Genomic DNA, 21,920 nt, shown 5'->3' with positions numbered 1-21,920 from the left:
TTTGTGTAGGATCCATCCGACTAACGCTACGTAGTTTCCAAATTTCGGATTTGCACCCAAGGCAAGCTTTCCATCAACCGATAACCAAGTCCATTTCCCATTTCCCATTTTCCATTTCCCATCAAACCATCTAACTTCGTTAGTTAACATGAGAACTTTATTTGAGGCCCCCTTGATACCAATTGAATGTATACATATATTTGAATATTTTTCTTTTTATATCCGTTCTGTTACTGTTACTGTGTGTGTGTCTGTGTTATTGAGCAGAAGCCCCACATCAGGTAAAACAAAGTTGGGGCAGATTGCGTCCTCATCCGTTGAGAGCGAAGAGTAAGTGTTCCCATCGAGTCAAACTTGTCGCTTTGGTTTTGTCGTTAACTCTGTTGATTTTAACTCTAACATCTCTTTTCTATAAAAAAAAAAAAAAAACATACCCAAACTCGCGCCCACATCATACCCGATACCCACAATAACCACATTTATTCAACTCTCTCACCTCTTTCTTCTTCCAAACTTCTTTCTAACTCTGTTACCGTCTATTTCTAATCTCATACTTTGTAGTGCTCTTCAGTTCATATATATTTCGAAAATCGAAATCTATTCTTTGCCTTGCTCTGCCAGTAAAAAAATAAATTTTAGCCCATCATCATTAATCACATCTATTCTGTCTTCTATCGCTCATCGAACATATAATCATATAACGTTTGCAGAGATCGAGAATTTCTTAGCCATAGCCTAGCGTTACGTAACGTATAACTGTGTACTGTATTCTTCGGCTCCTGAGAGTTACCAAGTTAGGATTAAGACCCCGAACACCGTCCCCTAACGAATCGCAGCACCGTATTTCTTTTAAGAACTGTCTCTAATTTAAGAAACTTTAACTTTTTGCTCGCCATTTCTCTCGGTGTATTTGCATTATACTCAATTCGATTGCCAAATCACCAGATGGTGAGTTCTCTGTGTGCCTCTTCTGAACTTAACCGTATTTTCTCCTTCCGCTATAACTTCGCCTCTGAAAAGCTATTTGTTAAAACTTTAATTCCCAATGGTGCACATTGTTTATGATGTGTTGAATTTTAAGAATGGAAGTGGAAAAAATTCGAATCAAAGATAAATATATTTGAGTTTTAAATGTTTCAAGATAATTTAATTTAAACAAAAACTGTTCGTTTTCATTTATCTGCAGAATAATTTATGCACTCTGGATTAAGCAGACAAATTTTAAAAACAATTTAACCCTTTTCCGGAAAGCTTTGCATTTCCCAGCCCGATTTTGGTTTGCTTTTCAGCCGCAGAAGGGGACTCTCCACAAATACAAGCCCAATGCATCAGAGCATTTTTATTATTTACCACACTTTTTAATTAAATCCCCCACCGATCCACTTCCGAATGTCATGTGCGAATATATGTGCGGAGTACGTCGTATCCATTGTATTCTATACTCGTACTGGGACACATGAATTATTAACATTTTCGTAACTACCAAATGACACGATTTTTCGATTTGCACAGCCAAGTGAGGTTGGATTGAAAGTCGCTTGCCTTTTTTCATTGTTAAATTTGCCCTGAAGGGAAAAGTTTTGGATTTCAGTTGGTTGGCTCCATTTTAGAAATTAATATATTTAGTATATTGTTTTCCAATATATTTTTTTAAATACATATTTTTAACCTTTAAAGATTCGACCATTCAATTTGATAGTATAATAGTGTTCCTTTAGGGCGAATTTAAAAATGAAATCCTAGTTTTGACTTGTTCTGTCGATGGTGATATTTTCTTCGTGGGAAAAGTTCGATTCTCTGCCCCTACTTAACCCCTTAAGCTTTACCACAATCTCTCAACTGATTTTCTATTTATATATTCTTTCTTTCTATTGTCAAAACTTTTTAACCTAAAAAAAAATGAAAACTAAATAAAAAAAACTCTCACACACAAAACACACAAACAAACCGAATGCAATGCAACATCAACGTGGTGGTGTCTCGTAACCTAACAATTGCCCAATGCACGGGTTCGCTGTTACTCACTGCCAACTGCTGGATGCCCAAAAAACACTTGACCGCCTGCCTTGGGATTTGAAATGACGCCCAACTCGGGGGTCGTATCACAGGGAGGGCTGCAATGGCAACTGCAAGAATCTGAACTGCGGGCGCCATAGCCACGGACGCGATGACCAGCAGCAGGATAACAATAACTCCAACAGCAGCTGCAGCCTGCAGGAGGTGGCCGCTGGAGCGGGAGCGGGTACCGCACCCGCGGGTGACAACCAGGACAGCATAGAGGGTCGCACCAAGGGCGTTTCCCTGGCCCCGCAGACGCACAGTGGACCCACCGGTCCGCCGCCGGCAACAGATGCAGCTCCCACCTCCGCCCCAAAGCTACAGCCCGCCCTAGAGACCGTGAGAGAATCGGTGATGGAGGAGGGTCCAGCCAAAGGTCTCGAACCCAGTGCCAAGGCGGCGGAAAGTGATGCCAAGGCGGCGGAGAGTGCAGACAGTGCTGCCAAGGCGACCAGCAGTGGCAGCTGCAGTAACAGCAACCCAGCGACCGTGCACCGGCAACGGCGCCTGCGGACACCCACCTGGGCCAGGTCCATGTCGACGAACAAAACGTACTTGAGATTTGATTTCTAAGCTAACCGTTTATACGTTCCGCCTCTTCAGTTCGTTCGATTTGCCTTTTTCATTTGACGTTTGCGTTAACCAAAAAAACACAGCTCCAGAATGAACTACTCTCTCTCTATAACTCTATACTCTATAACTCTGTCTCTCTATCTCTCCTCTATCCAACTACTATCTGTCTGCTGACCTCTGTCTGCCACCTCCACTGCTGTAAACTTCTGTCTAGCCTCTGTCCCCTATTCCCAATCTTTTGCTCGCTTCCGTTGTAAATAACTATTTTATTCTAGACTAACAAAAAGAACACACTTGTTTCGTTTTCCACCCGCGCTCTGCGGGATTGTATATTTTCCTTGTCGCGACTTTTGTACAAAAAACTTTGCAAGTACAATTTAATACTTACTACGTTCGAACACAAACTGATTTTTAAATCGTGCTCATAAACTTAGTTTGTCCTTAACAAACATTTTACACAGGCATAGAAATTGGAAAACTTTATAGTTTTTAACTGAAGAGTAATGTATATATAAAAAGTTTCATATAATTTGAACATCAAAATAAAAGTTTATTTGCATTAGAAGCGATTGTAACTCAAGAAATGCAAATAATAAAAAGAGTAATAAAAATAATTGGAAAATAATATTAAAAAGTCCTATCATATTTTTTCATAAAAAGTAAAATTTTGAATTAATTTAGATAACATTTTCTTTGCATATTTCAAAACATAAGTTCGTAATCTCTTTCAAACTATAATGATTTCCACCGTATAGGCCTGATGCAAAAGAATATCCCTTGTTCGACCAGTGTATTTTTGTACATACGTACCTGTAAAAGTTTGTTTACCACACATGAATCAATGGCATGTTTTCTGTCCTACATTTGTTTGTTTTCTTAATAAAACTAGCTTGCGCATGTGTTTTGTCATTTCAAAGTTTGATTGTGCCGCCTGAATGTCTAACTTATCGTCTTATCGATTAATGGCTAACCAACACTGGCCAGCTGATCGTGACCAGGTGGCCACTCTACACAATGGTAAGACCGTATGGCGTTAAAATGCCACAGTATTTTTCGCGATCTGTGGCTGGGGTCACACTAATGCCGCCAAAAGTGACGGAAAACATTGTTACTGCCCATTTAAACATTTTAAGCAACATAAACTCATAGTTTATTGCAATCAAGGGCGTAATTCGGGGTTCAGTTATCCGTGAAGACGTGCTGTGCGTTCGAAATGAGCAGTGATAAAGTGAAAAACGGCAACGAAGCCGAAGAGTCGGAGGAATCATGTGGCGTGAGTAGCGAATGACAAATGGCTGTGCGGAATGAGAATTAATGGATAACTTTTGGGGCCCGTGGCCCGTGCAGGACGAGTCGGCCAGTTATACGACCAACAGCACCACCTCGCGCAGCAAATCGCCGTCGTCCAGTACGAGGAGCAAACGGCGTGGGCGCCGGAGCACCAAGTCGAAGCCAAAGAGCCGCCCGGCCTACAAATACGAGTAAGCCACTAATGAAATATTGAGCTGGCAACTGATTCTGACCTGATTCCACCCGGTCCACCCGTGTTTCGCGAAGCACCCACGTAAAGGAGAACCACGGAGCCAACATCTTCGGCGTCTCCTTCAACACGCTGCTGGGCAAGGAGGAGCCCCAGGTCTTCGCCACCGCCGGCAGCAACCGGGTCACGGTCTACGAGTGCCCCAGACAGGGCGGGATGCAGCTGCTCCACTGCTACGCCGATCCGGATGTGAGTCCCTGGGATTCGGACCCATTTTCAAGACCCCATTGCTCAGTTGGTTAAAGTTGTGCGTTGCTCATTCTGTGATCGAAAATCAGTTTAGCTTAGGGGCACCCTTACGTGGGTTATACTATATTAATGATTTCAGAGGTCAGGGAAATAACTACAAATTGAATGCCTATGGCTGTAGGCATATCATATCATATCCCTATTGACTGTAAATCACTAGAATACAAACCCATTTCCAACACCCGATTGCTCCTTTGGTTAAAGTTAAACCCTGAAAACAGACTGTTAGGACTCAATATGTGATAATATCAAGCCCTTGAAAACCAGTTTAGCTTAGGGAACCTTTAGGTGGGTTATATTATATTGTTAATCTCTAGCCACTGTAAATATTCACGGTTGTGACCCGTTTTATGCACTAATTATTTAGTTGATTTTGTTTGGATCTTTAAGGGAACTCTTTAGTCGTAGAACACCTGTTCTGTAGTAAAACTAACGTTTAAAATATTAGTTGATTATTTTGTTTAGGCTAACACTTTTAAGAAATCCTCAGCAATTTAAATGTTTAATCCTATTCCATGGATTGCTAGTGCCTGACCCCTGAAGAAATAACTTTATGTTGATTTAGGAAGCACTTATCTTGAGATTGCAATTTAGATAGATCAACTGAAAAATGGAGTCATGAAATAGGCTTTAGGATTGCGGACTGCATAAAATAAACTCTTGATTTTGCTCCGCAGCCCGATGAGGTGTTCTACACTTGCGCCTGGTCGTACGACCTAAAGACCTCTGCTCCACTTTTGGCCGCGGCTGGATACCGCGGAGTCATCAGAGTAATTGACGTCGAGCAAAACGAGGCGGTGGGCAACTACATTGGCCACGGCCAGGCCATCAACGAGCTCAAGTTCCATCCGCACAAGCTGCAGCTGCTGCTCTCGGGCAGCAAGGATCATGCGATCAGGCTGTGGAACATCCAGAGCCACGTCTGCATAGCCATCTTGGGCGGAGTGGAGGGACATCGCGACGAGGTGCTCTCCATAGACTTCAATATGCGTGGGGATCGCATTGTGTCCAGCGGCATGGATCATTCTCTGAAACTGTGGTGTCTGAATACGCCCGAGTTCCATAAGAAAATCGAGCTGTCCAATACCTTTAGCCAGGAGAAATCCACGCTGCCGTTTCCCACGGTCACCAAGCACTTCCCGGACTTCTCCACGCGGGACATACACAGGAACTATGTGGACTGTGTGCAGTGGTTCGGCAACTTTGTGCTCTCCAAGTCCTGCGAGAATGCCATCGTATGCTGGAAGCCGGGTCAACTTCATCAGAGCTTCGAGCAGGTGAAGCCCAGCGACTCCTCCTGCACGATCATCGCGGAATTCGAGTACGATGAGTGTGAGATTTGGTTCGTGCGGTTCGGCTTTAATCCCTGGCAGAAGGTGATCGCTTTGGGCAACCAGCAGGGCAAGGTTTACGTGTGGGAGCTGGATCCCAGCGATCCGGAGGGCGCCCACATGACCACCCTGCACAATCCGCGCAGCGTGGCCACCGTGCGCCAGATCGCCTTCTCCCGGGACGCCAGCGTCCTGGTCTACGTGTGCGATGACGCCACCGTGTGGCGCTGGAATCGCAGGCAGGCGGCTGTCATCTGATGCTGCACAACATCATCGCCAAACCACACACCAAATCTCACGTGGCCAAAACTTACGACATTTCCCTCACTTAGTTACTAGTTCCTAGTTGGTTAAAATTAAGCTAGAATTACCAATCCATGAAAGCAAGCAATTGTCAGTGTGCGTCTCAAAAAATTCCTATTAAATCGATTAAACAATTGTTGAACCAATTTTAATGCTAAGTCCTTTGTTCAAGCTAAATGTTAGCTTAGTTACAAATTCTATACCTTAAAGATGTTCAATCCGCTTTTGTTCAAAATCGAAAACGCTGCCCTTTAAGCCATGTAAACGCCTTCAAGTTGGCTGAGTGTCCCCAGTTGGCAATTCTAATTGTGGAACAAAGCAAAGCTCTGCATAACAAATGGCTTCCAATTGCTACGTCATTTATATGCATTGCTGCACTGGCGTGGAGCTCCAATCTGCTGCCGTTGCCCGGGTCGCAATGTGGGGAGCAAAACGCGACGAAATTGAAACTGCCAACGGGAATAAAGAATCGGGATCAGGATGAGGATGAGGATGAGTGAGTAACCAAACGGCGGACAGCAATCCCGATGCCAATTCCAGGCAGCCATAACAGCTCCCAGCAGACTGATTAAGTGAGCAAAGTCCCACAATGATTTGCCATACCCTAGCTGAGTTTTTATTGAACACTTTCGTCTGATGAAAGTGCAGGCCATTTCTGTCATGTCAGCCATTTTTTTCTTCTTCTTTTTTTTTTTTTTTTTTTGGTTGTAGGTAATGGAAATTTATGAAAATAGCTTGTTCCATTATGATGAGAACCTTAATGGGGCTCCATTTGGTGCACGATATTCTGTACTACTTCTCCAACACAATCATGAAAAGGAATTTATGAAAAAAGGTTTCGCTATATTTCCTTTTAGTGTGCAAATAGTTTGTCCTTACTTATTTTTACCACAGTTTTTATAGCATTGGCTTAGCTATTGGTTTTTGGAAGATGAACATATATGTAGTTTTTTCGTGGGTGTGAAAAAATTAGAATTTAGCAAGTTGCTAAAGGCTTTAAGTTTTTTAATTTTAGTAAACTTACCCTATAGATTTACAAATAAAGTCAGCTCTAAATACTGTTTTTTTGTGCACCCAAAAAAATGATAGTTTAGTTTTACTAAGTATGTTTTAAACTACAGACAGTATTAGTTCAACACTAAATAATATTACCTAAATACTTTTTTGTTTAATTTTTATACCAAAACGTCTAAAACTTAAACTTTTTAAGCCACAAAAGTTTTAATTTTATACTCCTTAATGATAATTTTCTCCTTATATTGAGAAATTATTTATACCTTTATTTATATAAGGGATACAAAAGTAAAGATAAAAATATATGTAGTTTTTGGGTAAATGGAAATATTAGATTTAAGCAACTTGGAAAGGTTTTAAGTTTTGTGTGGGCTTTATTTTTTTTGTTTTATTTTCAATTATTATATTTATTTTTATAAAATTACCTAGATTTTTTCTGTTAATATTAATAGTTTATCGCAGGGTATCTTTAGCCCACAACTATGGATTGTATTGTATTTATGTTTGCTCATATTGTTCTTGGCTGATTGGGTTTTGCATCTCCTTTGTCCGCCGTTCGTTGACCGCGCTCCTTTCATCTCTGGCCAGGCCAGTTCAGTTCAGGCCAGGCCAATGACAACGACAACGCCAACCCAACTCGGTTCCACTCCATTTGGTGGCTGTGAGTAATTAGCTGAAGTTGGCTCGGAACGACTTGCCATCGGCATTAAGTTGTCGAATGGCGATTCCCAGAACACTTCGAGGGCTTAGCCTTGACACGCAAAGTCGGGCGAATCCGGAGCCATTGTTCTAGTTTCTTCTTTTTGGCATGGGTGTTTTGGGTTTGGGGGGCCATAAATTAAATTGAAAATTGAAGCCAGAGGGCAGAGAGCTGCATCATGTTTGTCACTTGTACTTGTTTGTCCGTCCAGATGCAACTCGGCACGCTCCTCGGCCTCCCCCAGTTCCACCCACGTCCTGAGCTACGCCCGTCGCCACAGTCACATCCACGAGAACGACTACGGCGACTACCACGCCAATAAGCGACGCATCATCCGCCTGCGGTTTGTCCTCCCATCATCTGTACCTTCATATCTGTTACTCCATATCTGTCTGTATTTGATGTTCATGCACTCGGAAAATGTAGTACTAAAGGCGGAAAACTCATTGCAGCCAAATACCTTTGGGTATTGGTATTCATTTGCCTTTATTTTTATTAATGCTGTGGTACAAATATTTTTAAAAGCTTAAACATGTACACTTTTTCAACGAATTCAGGATATTTTGATTTGCTTAATTTGTTGACTAGATTTAATAATGATAAGTGGCTTGCAAAACAATTTAATTTTCATTTCAAAACTAAATACACTCAGGTATAAAATTTTTATAAACAATTTTTTTGTATTTTTTTTTAAAACAATGCATTTACATTTACAATGGTATTTACATTGTCTTTTATAATAACAACTTTTTAATATTTTTTTGCTAATTGATGTTCAATGTCCTTTTAAAATTGTAATAAAATAATTATAAAGTGGTATTAAAAACTATTGTGGGAATTTATTTTTGGACACCAACAATCCGTAACCCTTAATGGAAACATTACATAAACTTTTCATTCCAAATTTTAACTTTGCATTAAATATTTAAGGTACTGATTTATCCCCGAAGTGTATTACACTTTCATTTTTTTTTTAAAGATGGAAAATGTATTTTTAAATAAAAAATTAATTTAAATCTACAATTTTTCTATTGGACATTATTGTGTTTTTGGTGTTTAAAAAAAATTGGTACATTTAAATATTTTAATGGTTATTTTACTGGGGTTTTACTCTGGGTAAACGTTTTAAACGTAATAAATTCAGTTATTCCCTGTTTATCCTCTTTTACATTATCAAATTAAAATGATATTTAGATCGTACTTTTTCCGAGTGCATTTGTGTGATTGCTTCTGCTGTCTTTTTGTGTGTTCACTTGCAAAATACGCTATTACCCGCACCCTGCACTTCGTCACCACAAAAGCCCCACACTCAGATGATGATTTGCGTCCCCCACTTGTCGGCCAAAAATTAATCAAGCCAAGCGCCGCTGGTAAGGAGCACGGAGTACGGAGGATGTGCGTCCTCCAGGAGGCAGGCTGTCACTTTAATTCGGTTTACATGTGCCACCGTCGCCAGCGAAATTAGTTTAGCGTGTCAGTTTTGGCAAAGCTCGCAAGTCAACCGATTGTTTCTGGTTTTTGGTAAGACAATCTGCGAGGAACTGTCCCCACTAAAAGCCTCCCAAATCAGGTCAACAAATCCCCGGCTTTGGTTTTAAGCTCTTAAAAGGTGGGCGTTGCCGTCGCCCACTTTCGATTTATAAAGGCAAATCGTCAAAAAAAAGCCCACAAATTACTTAAAAACACCCACAAAGATGTCACAAAATATAAAAATCTGAGGACTTTACTTAGTTATTTGAAAAGAAATTAATTATTTAACAAGGAAACTGAATGGAATAAAAGTTAATAAAAAATAAATATTATAAAATCGAATGAAATAATAGTCACCATTTAAATCTTGTAAAACCAATAAAATAAAAGATCAAGTTTTATGTAGTATTCCCATTTCCTAGGTTGATATTCAATTTGCATAATTGCTTACACTGAAGTCTAATAAAAGTACCCAATTGTACCCACAATATCCAAAGTATCTTATCATTGCCGCCGTCGCTGACGCAATTTTGGCTTTGTTTAATTATGATAAAAACAAATAATAATAAAACTTCAAAAAGAACAATACGGAGAAGTGCAGGAATCAGAAATTCTGTAAAATTTGAGGTAGATATAGAACTGCTCATGGGTATGCGCGCATGTGAATGTCGTAATCAACGGCGCAGATATCTATTGTTCAAAATTCACAAATTAAATGCCATTTTGCGGCTTCATTCATGCCGATAAGGTGCAAATAAATTTAATGTGTTTTCGTTTTCGGACTCTGCACACACACACATCGCACATCGCGCTGATCGGGCAAAACTGTGACAAAATATGTGAAAAAAGTTGCGTGCACTCCAAAAAATAAATACCAATTATTCAATAAATCGCAATTAAAGGGAAAATTCTGCAATTATGCCCCAGGAGCATTCGCAAAAGAGGCGTCAGCGGCAGCGACTGGGCGTGGCAAGCAAGTAATTGGAACGTCATGTTATTAATAGTCATTACCTCTGATTGGTAGAGTGGAGGCGGATTGTCAGTTCGCGTTAAGTGATGTATGTGCATTATAATTAATAGGTTAGCGGCGACGACGGGGACACCTGCAGCTGCTGCAGGGCGAGAAACCAATTAAAATTGCCAACTATGTTACTTATATTCAAATGAGTCAGAAGCAAACCCCCATCGACCGCACAGGAATTGGGTCAACACCCATTCCCCATTCCCCGTTGCCCCAAGTTGAAGGTTACCATATATATACTATATATAGGGAGTACAATAGTGGCTAAAACGTCGTCCACTCTCATCAATCATCTTCCGGCGAGTACAATGGGAGTGACCCAAAAAAAAGCAAATAGCCGCAGGACAATCGACCCCACCTTGAGGACGAACACGTATCAGCACAGCTGATATCCAATGCGAAAATCAATAACAAATGATGTTAACTGCCAATTTCTGCCACATCGGCAACTCGAAGTGCCCAAGAATGGGCCAGTGGGTTGGGAAATGTATCCAAAATAGTCGCATCAAATAAAAGGACCTTCGGGCCGTGCTGTTGTCCTGCTATTAGGTCTTCTCCTGTCTTGTCCTGTCCTGTCCGTGTCCTGTCTTCCGCCTTGCTGGTAATACAAAGCGAATACGCACTTTAATCACACAAAGCCGTGGGCGTACGTTGGAATGCGAGGGTTGCTACAGGAAATAAAATATTAGAGAATATAAATAAAAAAAAAAGAAAATAACGTCACTAAACATTTAGAATCATTTTTCTGCTCTTATGGTCTTCTAAAAATATATTTTAAGTCTCTTCAGCTTACCAAAATGAAAAGAGAAAGGGCCAAAGACTCCGGAAACTTACAAGTAAAGGCATTCTAGTAAAATTATATACAATTTTGGAGATTTAAAACTTAAAGTAACATTGTAAAAAAAAGTATTAAAAGTATACTTTTAACGTAGATTTCGGTGTGTTGAATACGGATCTGTCAACATTCCATCTATGTTTCTATATTGTTTATATTGGAAACTCTAAATTTTTTAATTTAAAGCTAATTAAAGATTTCTTACCGATCCATTTGCTCAAATGCCAGACTTAATAAAACAGTGATATTGACTGATTGTCTTTATTAATACAATTTTAATTTCATCACTAAAAATGAATTCCGAAACCCTCGCATTATTCCCAAGCTTTCCATGAGCCCTTCTCTTGACTTTTGTGTTACGTTACGTTTGTTACGTTACACACTCGTCCTTTCGCCTACACCGCCCATTTCATAACCATTGGGGGGAGGGGAGTGGGTGGGGCAGCGTAATGGGGGACATGTGAGCCGATTTCGTGGGTGAGTTTTCAAAAGCCGCCGACAACACAAAATCATTGGCACAAAACAAAGCTGTCAATTTGCCAGCAATTTCCCGTGTGCCCTCGATGGCGATGACAACCAGGAATGCCACACAAACTCATCATGGGAGCAACGACAAAGCGCTTGGGGCACAAGTACAGGAAATTGCACGCATAACTATTAAGTGGCATGCTTCCCGGCTAAAGTGATGGTGGATGGGCAGGGAAAAGCTGGCTTTCAGGGAAACGCATTATCATTGGCTCCTTTATGGGGCAATAGTGGCAGCATTGTTGCCCCAGTTCCTGTCATCAAATGACCCCTAAAATCAACCAACACCCAAAGAACATTCAAGAAAATATTCTAGAAACTTTAAAGTTAGGGGTTTGCAAAAAAGGTTGCGAAAAAAATGTTTGTAATTTTTTGACATTTTAAATAGTTAGGAAACAAAACCTCTAATTTATTATAGCTGTACTCTTTTTTTTTAGGATAGCTCCCAAGATTTTCTTTGTAAAACATACTTATCAAAATCAAGGACTTCAATGTTCGTCTCAAAATAATTAAGATGAATAAGTTGATGAACAATAGCAATTAGAAGCATTTTCAGAGCAATTTAAATGCACTTATTCGAGTTGAGCTGCAACCTGTTGCAGACTTAAAGCCTTTTTTCAAGATTTAAGCTCGCGTGCTGGCCAACTGCATATCATGAAATGCTTATAGAGAAATCATGCAAATGTGCCAATAACAGATGCAATTTATTTCAGCCAACGCCGTGGCACGCAATTCACCGCACGCCGGAGAAATAAAAATTGAATTAAATGAAAATAAGAGAAGCTCGCACGAATGGAATGCAATTGGTGAAAAGCCGGAGAAAGTGGTGTTGGGTTGTTGGTATCGGATTGGACCTGTTTTTATGGCGGCCCACTACCCAAGCCGCTTTGAACCACTACTTCCCTTAAACCCACTAAAATCGCATAGTAAAAGAAGGGGTCGTGGCAAAGTCATTAAACAAAAGGCAAACGCCAAGGACTCAGAAGGAAGTTACTTTCAGCCACAGATACTTTTGCCGGTTGCTACGAATTCTGGTTAAATGAATTCGTGACGTTGTCGTGTTTATCAGGCTCCCGTAATTCCCTCTACTTCTGCTGACTATTACCACTACTTTGTTGCTATTGTTTTGTAGATGCCTTTTAGCATTTTCTGTAATTGTTTTGTGGGAAATAGTAAAAATATATATATGGGAGAGTATGTGCACGAGTGGACTAGCTCCAGCTTGGGAATACGCGGCGATGAAAAATGGAAAGGGAATTGTTTGGGATAAGATATAATACAAAATTAGTTTTAAAGTTGTTTGCAAATATTTTAAACGCATTTCCTAACTAATTTATAATCTTTTGAAACTTATAAAATAGTTTAAAGGTTGAATTACTATTCGGTTCGTTTAAGAACACAACATGATCGATTTTTTCGAAGATCCAACAGAGCTTTAAAACTGCAAAATCTATAACAACCGGAATGGATCTCTTCAGAGAAAAACATAGTAAAATAAGAGTTTTTAATTCGTTTTAAAATATTTTATATGGCCTTTAAACTAAGCTTTAAGACATTATAATATTTAGAGCAATATAAAATAGGTTCAAATAGGCCATACGGATTATCGATTAAAGGTTTAGTTATTCTTCGGTTCGTTGAAAAAAACAACTTGATCGAATGTCCAACAAAGCTTTAAAACAGCAAAATCTATAAAAACCGCAATGGATCTCTTCGGAGGACTGTCTTTTATAAAAATAATCTTTAAATAATTTTTAAAGATAATTAAAATAAAACTACTTCCTATGCTTTTACGAATAGTAAATAAACGAGACTTCTTCCAAAAGTACAGAAATTATATTAAGCAATTTACTGTTCCCATTTCTTGGAGCCAAAGCAAATAAAAGACGACCAATTCTCTCAGTGGCTTTTGGCCTTTTGGTACATAATAGTTCTCTGTTTTGGGCTTGGCATGACTCGGCGATGTCCTACTGCTGACATAATTGATATGGGCCACCTAGCAGCACGGTTTTGCTCCAAGTTTTCCATTTGCTCCCGGCCATACATTTTTCGTCCTGCAGTTGGCGTGTGTTCAGCCCTGTACACGCAATCCTGCTGGGCCAGGACTCTCCGCATTCCATGGGCACGCAAGTGGGGAATGGCTTCTTTTGGCCAAATTTTGCCAACCGTTAGCGGGTTTTTCACTGGCGCTCTTCGCAGCGCCGGAGCCATTCAGTTTAAACTTAACTCGCGGCGGACCAAGTACACAAAAGTCGGGTAACGAGCGGCGACAAAAAAAGAATTCCGTTCCGTAGAGCACAGAAAACGGGTGATCAAAAAAAAAAAAGTAAAATAAAAAAAAAGTGCTGCACAAATATTGGCTGTTGTCCCGTCATTAAAAGCGCATTTTGTTTTGCCAGCTAATTACGAAAGTGAAGTGTGGAGAAGGGGCGACGGGGAGAAGAGGACCAAATTCAAGGCCCAGAGTGATGTATTAATTTCAAGTGCCAAAAAGCGGGCACGACATTGCCACAAAGTCAACTTCCACTTGGACTCCATGTCCCAACCGGGTTTCCGTGCGGAGGGTGTTGTATGTGAACTGCCTGTAGTGCCTGCACTCCTGTCGGTGCCCAGCGTAAAAGTAAAAGTACCTGAACCTGAAGAGCCATCGGCGAGCCGCTCCAGTCGGCTGACCATCATTACCATCGTGGTTCGCGCCATGAGTCGTCTGAGGCGTGAAAGCAGCCGACAAAGCGTCATCACCGTCGAGCTGATACAGTTCATAATTCAGTATCGCGCCAAGGAGACGCAGGAGAAGAAGAAAAGGTGCGATCTGCCATTGCCAGACTCCAAAAGTGTTCCCTTTAAATCAAATCAATTCAATCCAAAACCAAATCAAATCCAAAACAAATCAAAGAAAGCATGTTTTGTGTCTCTGAAGCGGAGCATGCCATGCTGAGCGAATGGTATTAAATACAGAATAATTCTACAGCAAAAACTAAAAACCAACACAGCCCCAGTTCAAGTCCAAGCCCAAAATAAACCAAGCCAAACCAAACCAGAAAAACAATGCAAAGCTGGGTGAATTATCTTGCTGCTAAATAAACTACCCAACCGCAACACTTGGTAGGAAATGCACAGAAAATAAATCCACATGACAAACTGTAGCCATAGTTTATAGGGATTGTTATGCAAGAACAATGATGGTGGGGGTGAAAACCATTTTTGCGAATTTAATAACTTCAAAATTGTAAAACGCACTTTAATTTTCTAACAAATTGTGAAGACAATTCTGTGACAACAAATTAAATAGAAACATTAACAACACAAACTAGTGGGTGTTCTCCTTAAATTTGTGTTTAGGATTTTATTAAAATTGAACTCCAATTAATTTTAAAATAAACAAATAATGAGCTTGTGGTTTGTTATACAAAAGTTGATTGTTGCTATACACCGCTTGAAAAAGTAAACCACTAATCTAACAATCTCTCGTAAAAAGTTTAGCTTTTTTAAACTTTTTAGATTGCTTTTTAACATTTTAAAATTAATTTTTTTTTAAATTGTAAAGCATGTGGTGGAAATTCTAAAAGTCTCATTAACGTAATTAATGTAAATATTACCTTAACTATTTTAAACGCATCGGCAGTTGCTTATGGAAATCAAGTATCTAAGAAAACTTGTGTAAAGTACTGCCTTCTTCTCGAAAAATAGTGCTCCACCTAAACTCACCGCTAATTTCTTTGGTTCGTCATTAATGTTGTGGCTCACATAACCCACTTTGATGGGTGCCATCATCTCATGTCAACCCAGTAATCCAAGAGCCACTCGAAAATCTCGAAACCAACACAACACTATAGATAAGTAGTGAGAGTAGGATGATTTTAGGGCCACCGACTGAGCTCGGAAAATTGTCTAATTAACCATAATTGAATCTTTCGCTAATTTGCTTAAGTCAAAAGCGCTTCAGACAGTCGGTTTTCCCCACTTCCCCACCTCTCACTTAGAGCCTGTTTCATTTTATCTGAGAGTTTCAGTTTCTATGGAGCGCTTAAGTGCTTTGAAGCTTTGACTAAAAAGAAAATTGCAAGTAATGAGAGAAAAATGGTTTTCCAAGAAAAATGACAAATTTATTATTCACAATTTACTTATTACTTACTTATTCAAAGATGGGTAGAATTACATTTTATTTTTAATCAAAATGGTTTTAAGCCCAATATACTATACAATTTAAACTCCAATTAAATTGTATAAAAAATATACAATTTTGTTATATATTTTTACACCAACACCTTTTAGCTTAAAATTAAAAACAAATTTGTTATGGTTAAAACTAAAAAGTAGCACCATAGAGGTGTTTTTAAATTAACGTTTGGCTCTGCCATATTTCTGAGTATTTTTAGCTAAATGACAATTATTTAATTTGGCAGTTAGATGAAGTGAAGATTTGTAAATGGATTTAACTTTATTTATATGCTTTTGTCATGTTTTAGGTAAAATTCTTCTTTCTTTTTATAAAATATCCTTTGCCTTTTTAACTATATTGTGCTGGGGCACCATTATTTTAAGAAATTTAATATGGGTCAAACGAAAACGAGGCGAAGCTTTGTTGCTATGGAAAGACATTGATTGGGTGTCTAAAAATGAATGGTTACTTTTCCGAATAGGCCAATTATTAGAGATTTTACGGACAGTGCGTGGGTAGCCACATGAATGTGTACGAGGCCAATTAGGAAGTTCAGGATCCTTTTGTAAACAAGTTGACGACTTTGGCACGAAGTCCTGCTGTTGCTGCTGTTCTCGTTTTTGATGTTGCACATAAAATTCACAGATACTTGGCATGCAATTAAGAAAATCCGTTGACTCGCCACGACCACGCCCATAAGATACACACACACACTCAAGATACACCCGCCCACATGCCACACGAAGCATGCTGCACCTGAATTTGTCAGCTTTTTGCATAGTAGCAACTTTTGCACCACTAAACCTTCCACGAAAACACTAAAACACTCCCCCAACCGCCTCCAAACTTTTTGAGATGTTAAGTAGCTTATGCAAATATATATATGTACCAGTTATCTGTATCCGTAAATGTTACTTTAACCAAAGAACTACTACTTATTTTCCTCGCTCACTAATTAAACTTTTATACAAAAACTTAACCTTGTTTCTACCCTTCTCCCAAAAATAAAACTTTCCTTTTTCCGTGCCAAATTGTAACCCACACAAAAACTCAAGACTTTTTGTTTTAATTTTTTATTGTTCCGACTTGGCTTTTGTTTTGGTTGAATTTAACTTTAGCTTGCCGAACCCGAAAGCAGATAACCAATTAAAGATTCGGTTTAATTTTTGTACATTTATTGAGTATTATTTTGGTAACTGATTAACCCGGAAAAAGCTGTCCAAATGCAATTGAAACTAATGAATGCCTTCTCTTCCACCCCCCAACCCAAAAACCAAACCCAAAACCCCATCGAACAGGCGCCTGGCGGACGAGGACGATGAGCTTTCGGAGGTGCAGCCGGATGCAGTGCCGCCGGAGGTGCGCGAGTGGCTGGCCTCCACCTTCACCCGCCAGATGGCCACCAGCCGGCGCAAAAGCGACGAGAAGCCCAAGTTCCGTTCGGTGGCCCACGCCATCCGGGCCGGCATCTTTGTGGACCGCATGTACCGCCGCGTCTCCAGCTCGGCCCTCACCGCCTTCCCACCGGACGTGGTCAGGCTGCTCAAGGTGAGTCATAGAACATAAATCGAACATATTAAAAAAATGACTATTAAAAAAAATATTAGTACCCCTCGTTGATTCAAGAATATTCGATTTTAATTATGGATAAGAAATACCCGATACCCAAAACGAAATTATAAATTTAAAAATTTAGAAAAATTAATTTGTGATTTGCGGAAACAAGTTAAATTAGATTATTATATTGGTTTCACTATATCCAAAAAAAAACACCTCTTAACGGGTTAAGAAAATAGTGACGATCACACCTATAGCATCTAAAAGTTTAAGTATCAAATTAAAGAAAGTAAAAAATTTGCTAATATTTTTTTTTAAGATTTATTTCTTCTAAAGTTGATTGTTTTAAAGTCACTGCGTGAAAGACCGTCCCCATTCATAAAATCAATTTAGTTCATTTTTTTTTACTCTTGGTGGTCCTAATTTGAATTATCATACAATTTAGTTGTATAGTTTTAAAGTTCAAAAGAAACCAATTTTTTTTTAAAGAGAATGTAAATATTAATAAGAAACAGTTTGAATAAAACTTTGTTCCGTCAGGAATTAAAACTTCACCATTTAATAAAAAATGAACATTTATAAAGTTCGTCACTGATTTTCATCTTCTTTCCCAATTGATCTGAAAACCTAATCCGCCATTTAATCACCCGCAGAACCTGGACGACTGGACATTCGACGTGTTCGCGCTGACGGAGGCGGCCAGCGGTCAGGTGGTGAAGTATGTGGCCTACGAGCTGTTCAACCGCTACGGCTCGATCCACAAGTTCAAGATAGCGCCGGGGACGCTGGAGGCGTTCCTGCACCGCGTGGAGGAGGGCTACTGCCGCTACCGGAACCCGTATCACAACAACCTGCACGCCGTGGACGTGATGCAGACTATCCACTACTGCCTGTGCAACACGGGTCTGATGAACTGGCTGACCGATCTGGAGATCTTCGCCTCGCTGCTGGCGGCCCTGCTGCACGACTACGAGCACACGGGCACCACCAACAACTTCCACGTGATGTCCGGATCGGAGACGGCGCTACTCTACAACGATCGGGCCGTGCTGGAGAACCACCATGCCAGCGCCAGTTTCCGGCTGCTGCGCGAGGACGACTGCAACATCCTGTCCCATTTGTCGCGCGAGGAGTTCCGCGAACTGCGTGGCCTCGTCATCGAAATGGTCCTGGGCACCGACATGACCAATCACTTCCAGCAGATGAAGGCCATGCGCCAGCTGCTGACGCTCCAGGAGGCGACCATTGACAAGCAGAAGGTCCTCTCGCTGGTCCTCCACTGCTGCGACATCTCGCATCCCGCCAAGCAGTGGGGTGTCCACCATCGCTGGACCATGCTCCTGCTGGAGGAGTTCTTCCGCCAGGGTGACCTCGAGAAGGAACTGGGCCTGCCCTTCAGTCCGCTGTGCGACCGCAACAATACGCTGGTCGCCGAGTCGCAGATCTGCTTCATCGACTTCATCGTGGAGCCCAGCATGGGCGTCATGTCCGACATGCTGGAGCTGATCCTGGCCCCCATTGCGCCGATGAACAAGGGCAAGCCCTCCACTTTGGTGGAGCACGAGGCCACCGCCTCGTCCCCTGGCATCCATCCGCCCACGGGCATCACGCCCAGCATGGGCAAGCCGGGCGAGGCCCCCGCCACCTCCACCGCTCCCGCTCCCCCAACCGCCACCGCCACCACCACCGCTCCGAAGCCCACCGCCGAGTTCCTCGCCCGCAAGAGCGGATCCACCGGCTCCAAGTTCAACATACCCAAGCCATGGCTGGTGTGTCTGGTCGAGAACAAGAAGATCTGGAAGGAGCAGGCCGTCAAAGGTACGTTTTTGCTAATTTAATAGAACTTAAATGCTTAAGAATGCTATAGAAATACATTCCTAAATTTAAAATGTTTAAATTCAGGAAATATATTTCTTAGGAAATCGCAACTCTTATATACATAGATATTTTAAATTGCTTAATTTGTCAAAAAGTTTTTCAAAATAGTATTTCTGAAACTAAAAAATTAATTTTATTAACTATATTTCAACTATCTCAGTTCAGTATTTAAGAAAACAACGCTTCATAATATTTGTATTAAATATATTTTTTATTTTATTTATTTATTTTTTTCTGTCTAGTCTTAAAACATTTTAAAATTGTTGCTATACATTTCTAATCAATTTTTTTTTTATTTCCTTATTAAAAGAAAAATGTATTTTTTCACAGAAATTTTACTTAGAATAATTAAATATTTAATTACTACCATTTAAAGTAAGCAATGAGAATATAAAAAAAATACCAGAAAACTTTTAGCCCAAAAAAATAGTTTCCAAAAAATCTTAAATATTGTATACCATTTCCTCCGAAGAAATTAAATTTTTCATACCTCGAGAGCAGTGCTTCTTTGATTATCATATTAATTGCTTGCCGACTTGGCCCGCTTTTTGTAGTCACATTAACTGAGCTAATTGAGTTTGACCTGTCCTTCGCTTTGATCTCTTTGGCCTGCCAGTGGGCGCTTATAATTCATGCATAAACCTTCTTACGCAGAGCTTATGGAACGGCGCCGAAAGAGCGGTCATTAGGCGAATCAAGATCCCCTCCCATTCAAATACAAGCCCAATCCGCTTACCAACTAAAGTGAGTCGCAATGAAGAATTAAAGGATTTCGCGGGCTGACAAATGCAGTTGCGAACGAGGCATTTCAAATATCTGAATTTGTAAAGAATAAACAAACAGCTGGTTTGTTTGATGTCAATTAAATTTCTGTAAAGAGCTTAAGCCGGACTCTCTTAGAAATGACATTTTTAGTTTTAAAGACGCCAATGAAAATTAATAAAAATTATTGATTATTATTGTAGAAAATATCTAGGCCATGTTCACAGATCTGTTTGTACTTAAAAAGTTGCATATAAAATGCTGTTCAAGCATCTTAAACTAAATTTTAATAGCTAACTTGACTTTCTATACAAATATGTTATCTACAACTTTTTATATTAAAATATGTTATCTACAACTTTGTATTAAATAAGGCCTTGCTTATATATAATAGTTGTTTAAATATAATATCGATATATGCTAAATCCAAATTTATTTGTCTCTATAAACCGTATATTAAATTTATAAAACTAAACTACTCCATGAGCTGAAAAACTCCATCTATAGCTCCATTGCAAAGTATATACAAATTAACCAAAATGGAAAAACAAGAGAAATTTTAATTTTGGCCAACAATTTAAAAATAAAATAATATAAAATTCCTAGTACTTTTCTAAAAATAAAAGTCACAAAACTATTTTTTTCAATTCCTGATTCAAACTGATAGCCATCCTAAGAAATGTTTGACAAATGTGACCCAATCTAGACCCAAATTAAAAGTGTTTTAAACAAATATAAGGTGTAAATGTGTACGTGTTAAATCTTAGAAATTTATTTATTTAATTTATTAATGAGAATTATAAATACTACAAAAATGTTTCCCATTGCAGATGCTGAGGCACGAGCTTTGGCCACAGCGGCGGAGGAAGCTGCAGCCGCAGCAGCAGCGGCGGCGGCTGAGGAGGAGGAAAACAAGTCGGCTGCGGCGGAAACGGAAACGGCCGATGGCGAACAAACTGAGGCAACTGCGGAGCCGGCAGATGGCGCTGCCGACTAAATTGGGATCGGCGCCACCTGCCGGGCAGCGGCAGCAACCTGAAACGGAAACGGAAGAGCAGAATTAGAATACAAAATACAGAAGGAAATTTCGGAACGAATTCGGATTGTTACACTGAAAGAAACTGGGGGGACGGTACCAAGAATAATGTTTACTAAGCTTAGAAGCAGCCTAGAATATTAATTACAAACCGCTTCTGATGCGCTCTCTATGTGAATTGTGGTAGAGTTAGACTAACGTACATCATTTATATAGGCTTAGTTGCGGAACATTAAAAACGATATATATATATATAAATATATGTATAAATACTGTATACTTTGTTGTTTGCAAGCGGAAAACAAAGAAAAGAAAAGAAAACATAAGGAAATATTAGGGACAAGCACAAAAACAAACAGACAAAAAACGAGTAGATGTAAATAGCGAAGAGTTCAACTGAAATTTATTGTGAATTTGTTGGTTCGTTGAGAGCATTTATACCTAGACTTGAGTTGTACTTGTCTTTTATTAGTTTTAGTCAAATGTGGAATTTATTATATGATTTCTATAAGTTCGATGTATGCAATTTCGTTCTAATTAAATACATATATTTTTTGTAACCGTTTCCATATTTTATTTTCGCCTTTATTTCTGCGTTTTGCATTTACCAACCACTCAAAATGCTCAAATTAGTGAGTGGTTTTCGCGGAGGGACGACGGATTCGTCTAGAGCTGTCTAGATATTAAGTACCTAACTAAAAACTAAACCAAAAATTACCTGACAACTAGTTGTACGACTTGTATATACTTTCCAATAACCCTCTAACAGACTTTCCCCAAAAACCAAATCGAAGGCAAAGGATTTCTATAACTTTCCACTCTACAAATGCACATAGCTACCTATACGAATGGATATTTAATATGTATTGTTAAGGATATAATAGTCACGTTTCTACAAAACATATT

At 39.7% G+C, this 21,920-nt stretch overlaps 2 protein-coding genes across 13 annotated transcripts in view; both read left to right on the top strand.

Moving 5' to 3' along the window:
- Nucleotides 1-21,574, top strand: part of LOC108138077 (calcium/calmodulin-dependent 3',5'-cyclic nucleotide phosphodiesterase 1) — a 91,257-nt gene extending 69,683 nt beyond the window's left edge. For 4 of the 12 annotated variants that reach the window (XM_017260058.2, XM_017260056.2, XM_041710162.1 and 1 more), the window contains 5 exons: nt 268-330; nt 2,109-2,609; nt 17,080-17,329; nt 17,992-19,156; nt 20,809-21,574. In XM_017260058.2, coding sequence (XP_017115547.1) covers nt 268-330; nt 2,109-2,609; nt 17,080-17,329; nt 17,992-19,156; nt 20,809-20,975 — 2,146 coding nt within the window. In that variant the 3' untranslated portion in view covers nt 20,976-21,574. Of the gene's footprint in view, nt 1-267; nt 331-2,108; nt 2,610-10,230; nt 14,425-17,079; nt 17,330-17,991; nt 19,157-19,870; nt 20,120-20,808 lie in introns of those variants that run through there. The other 8 variants (XM_017260059.2, XM_017260057.2, XM_017260063.2 and 5 more) reach the window with 6 other exon arrangements.
- Nucleotides 2,628-6,200, top strand: LOC108138080 (polycomb protein esc). The gene is made up of 4 exons (XM_017260068.2): nt 2,628-3,904; nt 3,979-4,112; nt 4,189-4,360; nt 5,098-6,200. Exons 1-4 carry the CDS (start codon nt 3,845-3,847, stop codon nt 6,007-6,009), a joined length of 1,278 nt encoding a protein of 425 aa, XP_017115557.2. The 5' UTR covers nt 2,628-3,844; the 3' UTR covers nt 6,010-6,200.
- Nucleotides 21,575-21,920: the final 346 nt, after the last annotated feature.

This window comes from Drosophila elegans, unplaced genomic scaffold (assembly GCF_018152505.1).
Source record: "Drosophila elegans isolate 14027-0461.03 unplaced genomic scaffold, ASM1815250v1 contig_814, whole genome shotgun sequence".
Lineage (NCBI taxonomy): Eukaryota > Metazoa > Arthropoda > Insecta > Diptera > Drosophilidae > Drosophila > Drosophila elegans.
Note: the sequence above shows the minus strand (reverse complement) of the source record. Positions and strands in the feature narration are given on the sequence as shown.

Excerpts from the sequence above, each read along its gene's own strand:
- LOC108138080 (XM_017260068.2), top strand. The coding sequence starts at position 3,845 with ATGAGCAGTGATAAAGTGAAAAACGGCAACGAAGCCGAAGAGTCGGAG. Across the intron at positions 3,905-3,978 it reads AGTCGGAGGAATCATGTGGC|GACGAGTCGGCCAGTTATAC; the intron begins GTGAGTAGCGAA and ends TGGCCCGTGCAG. Across the intron at positions 4,113-4,188 it reads CGCCCGGCCTACAAATACGA|CACCCACGTAAAGGAGAACC; the intron begins GTAAGCCACTAA and ends TGTTTCGCGAAG.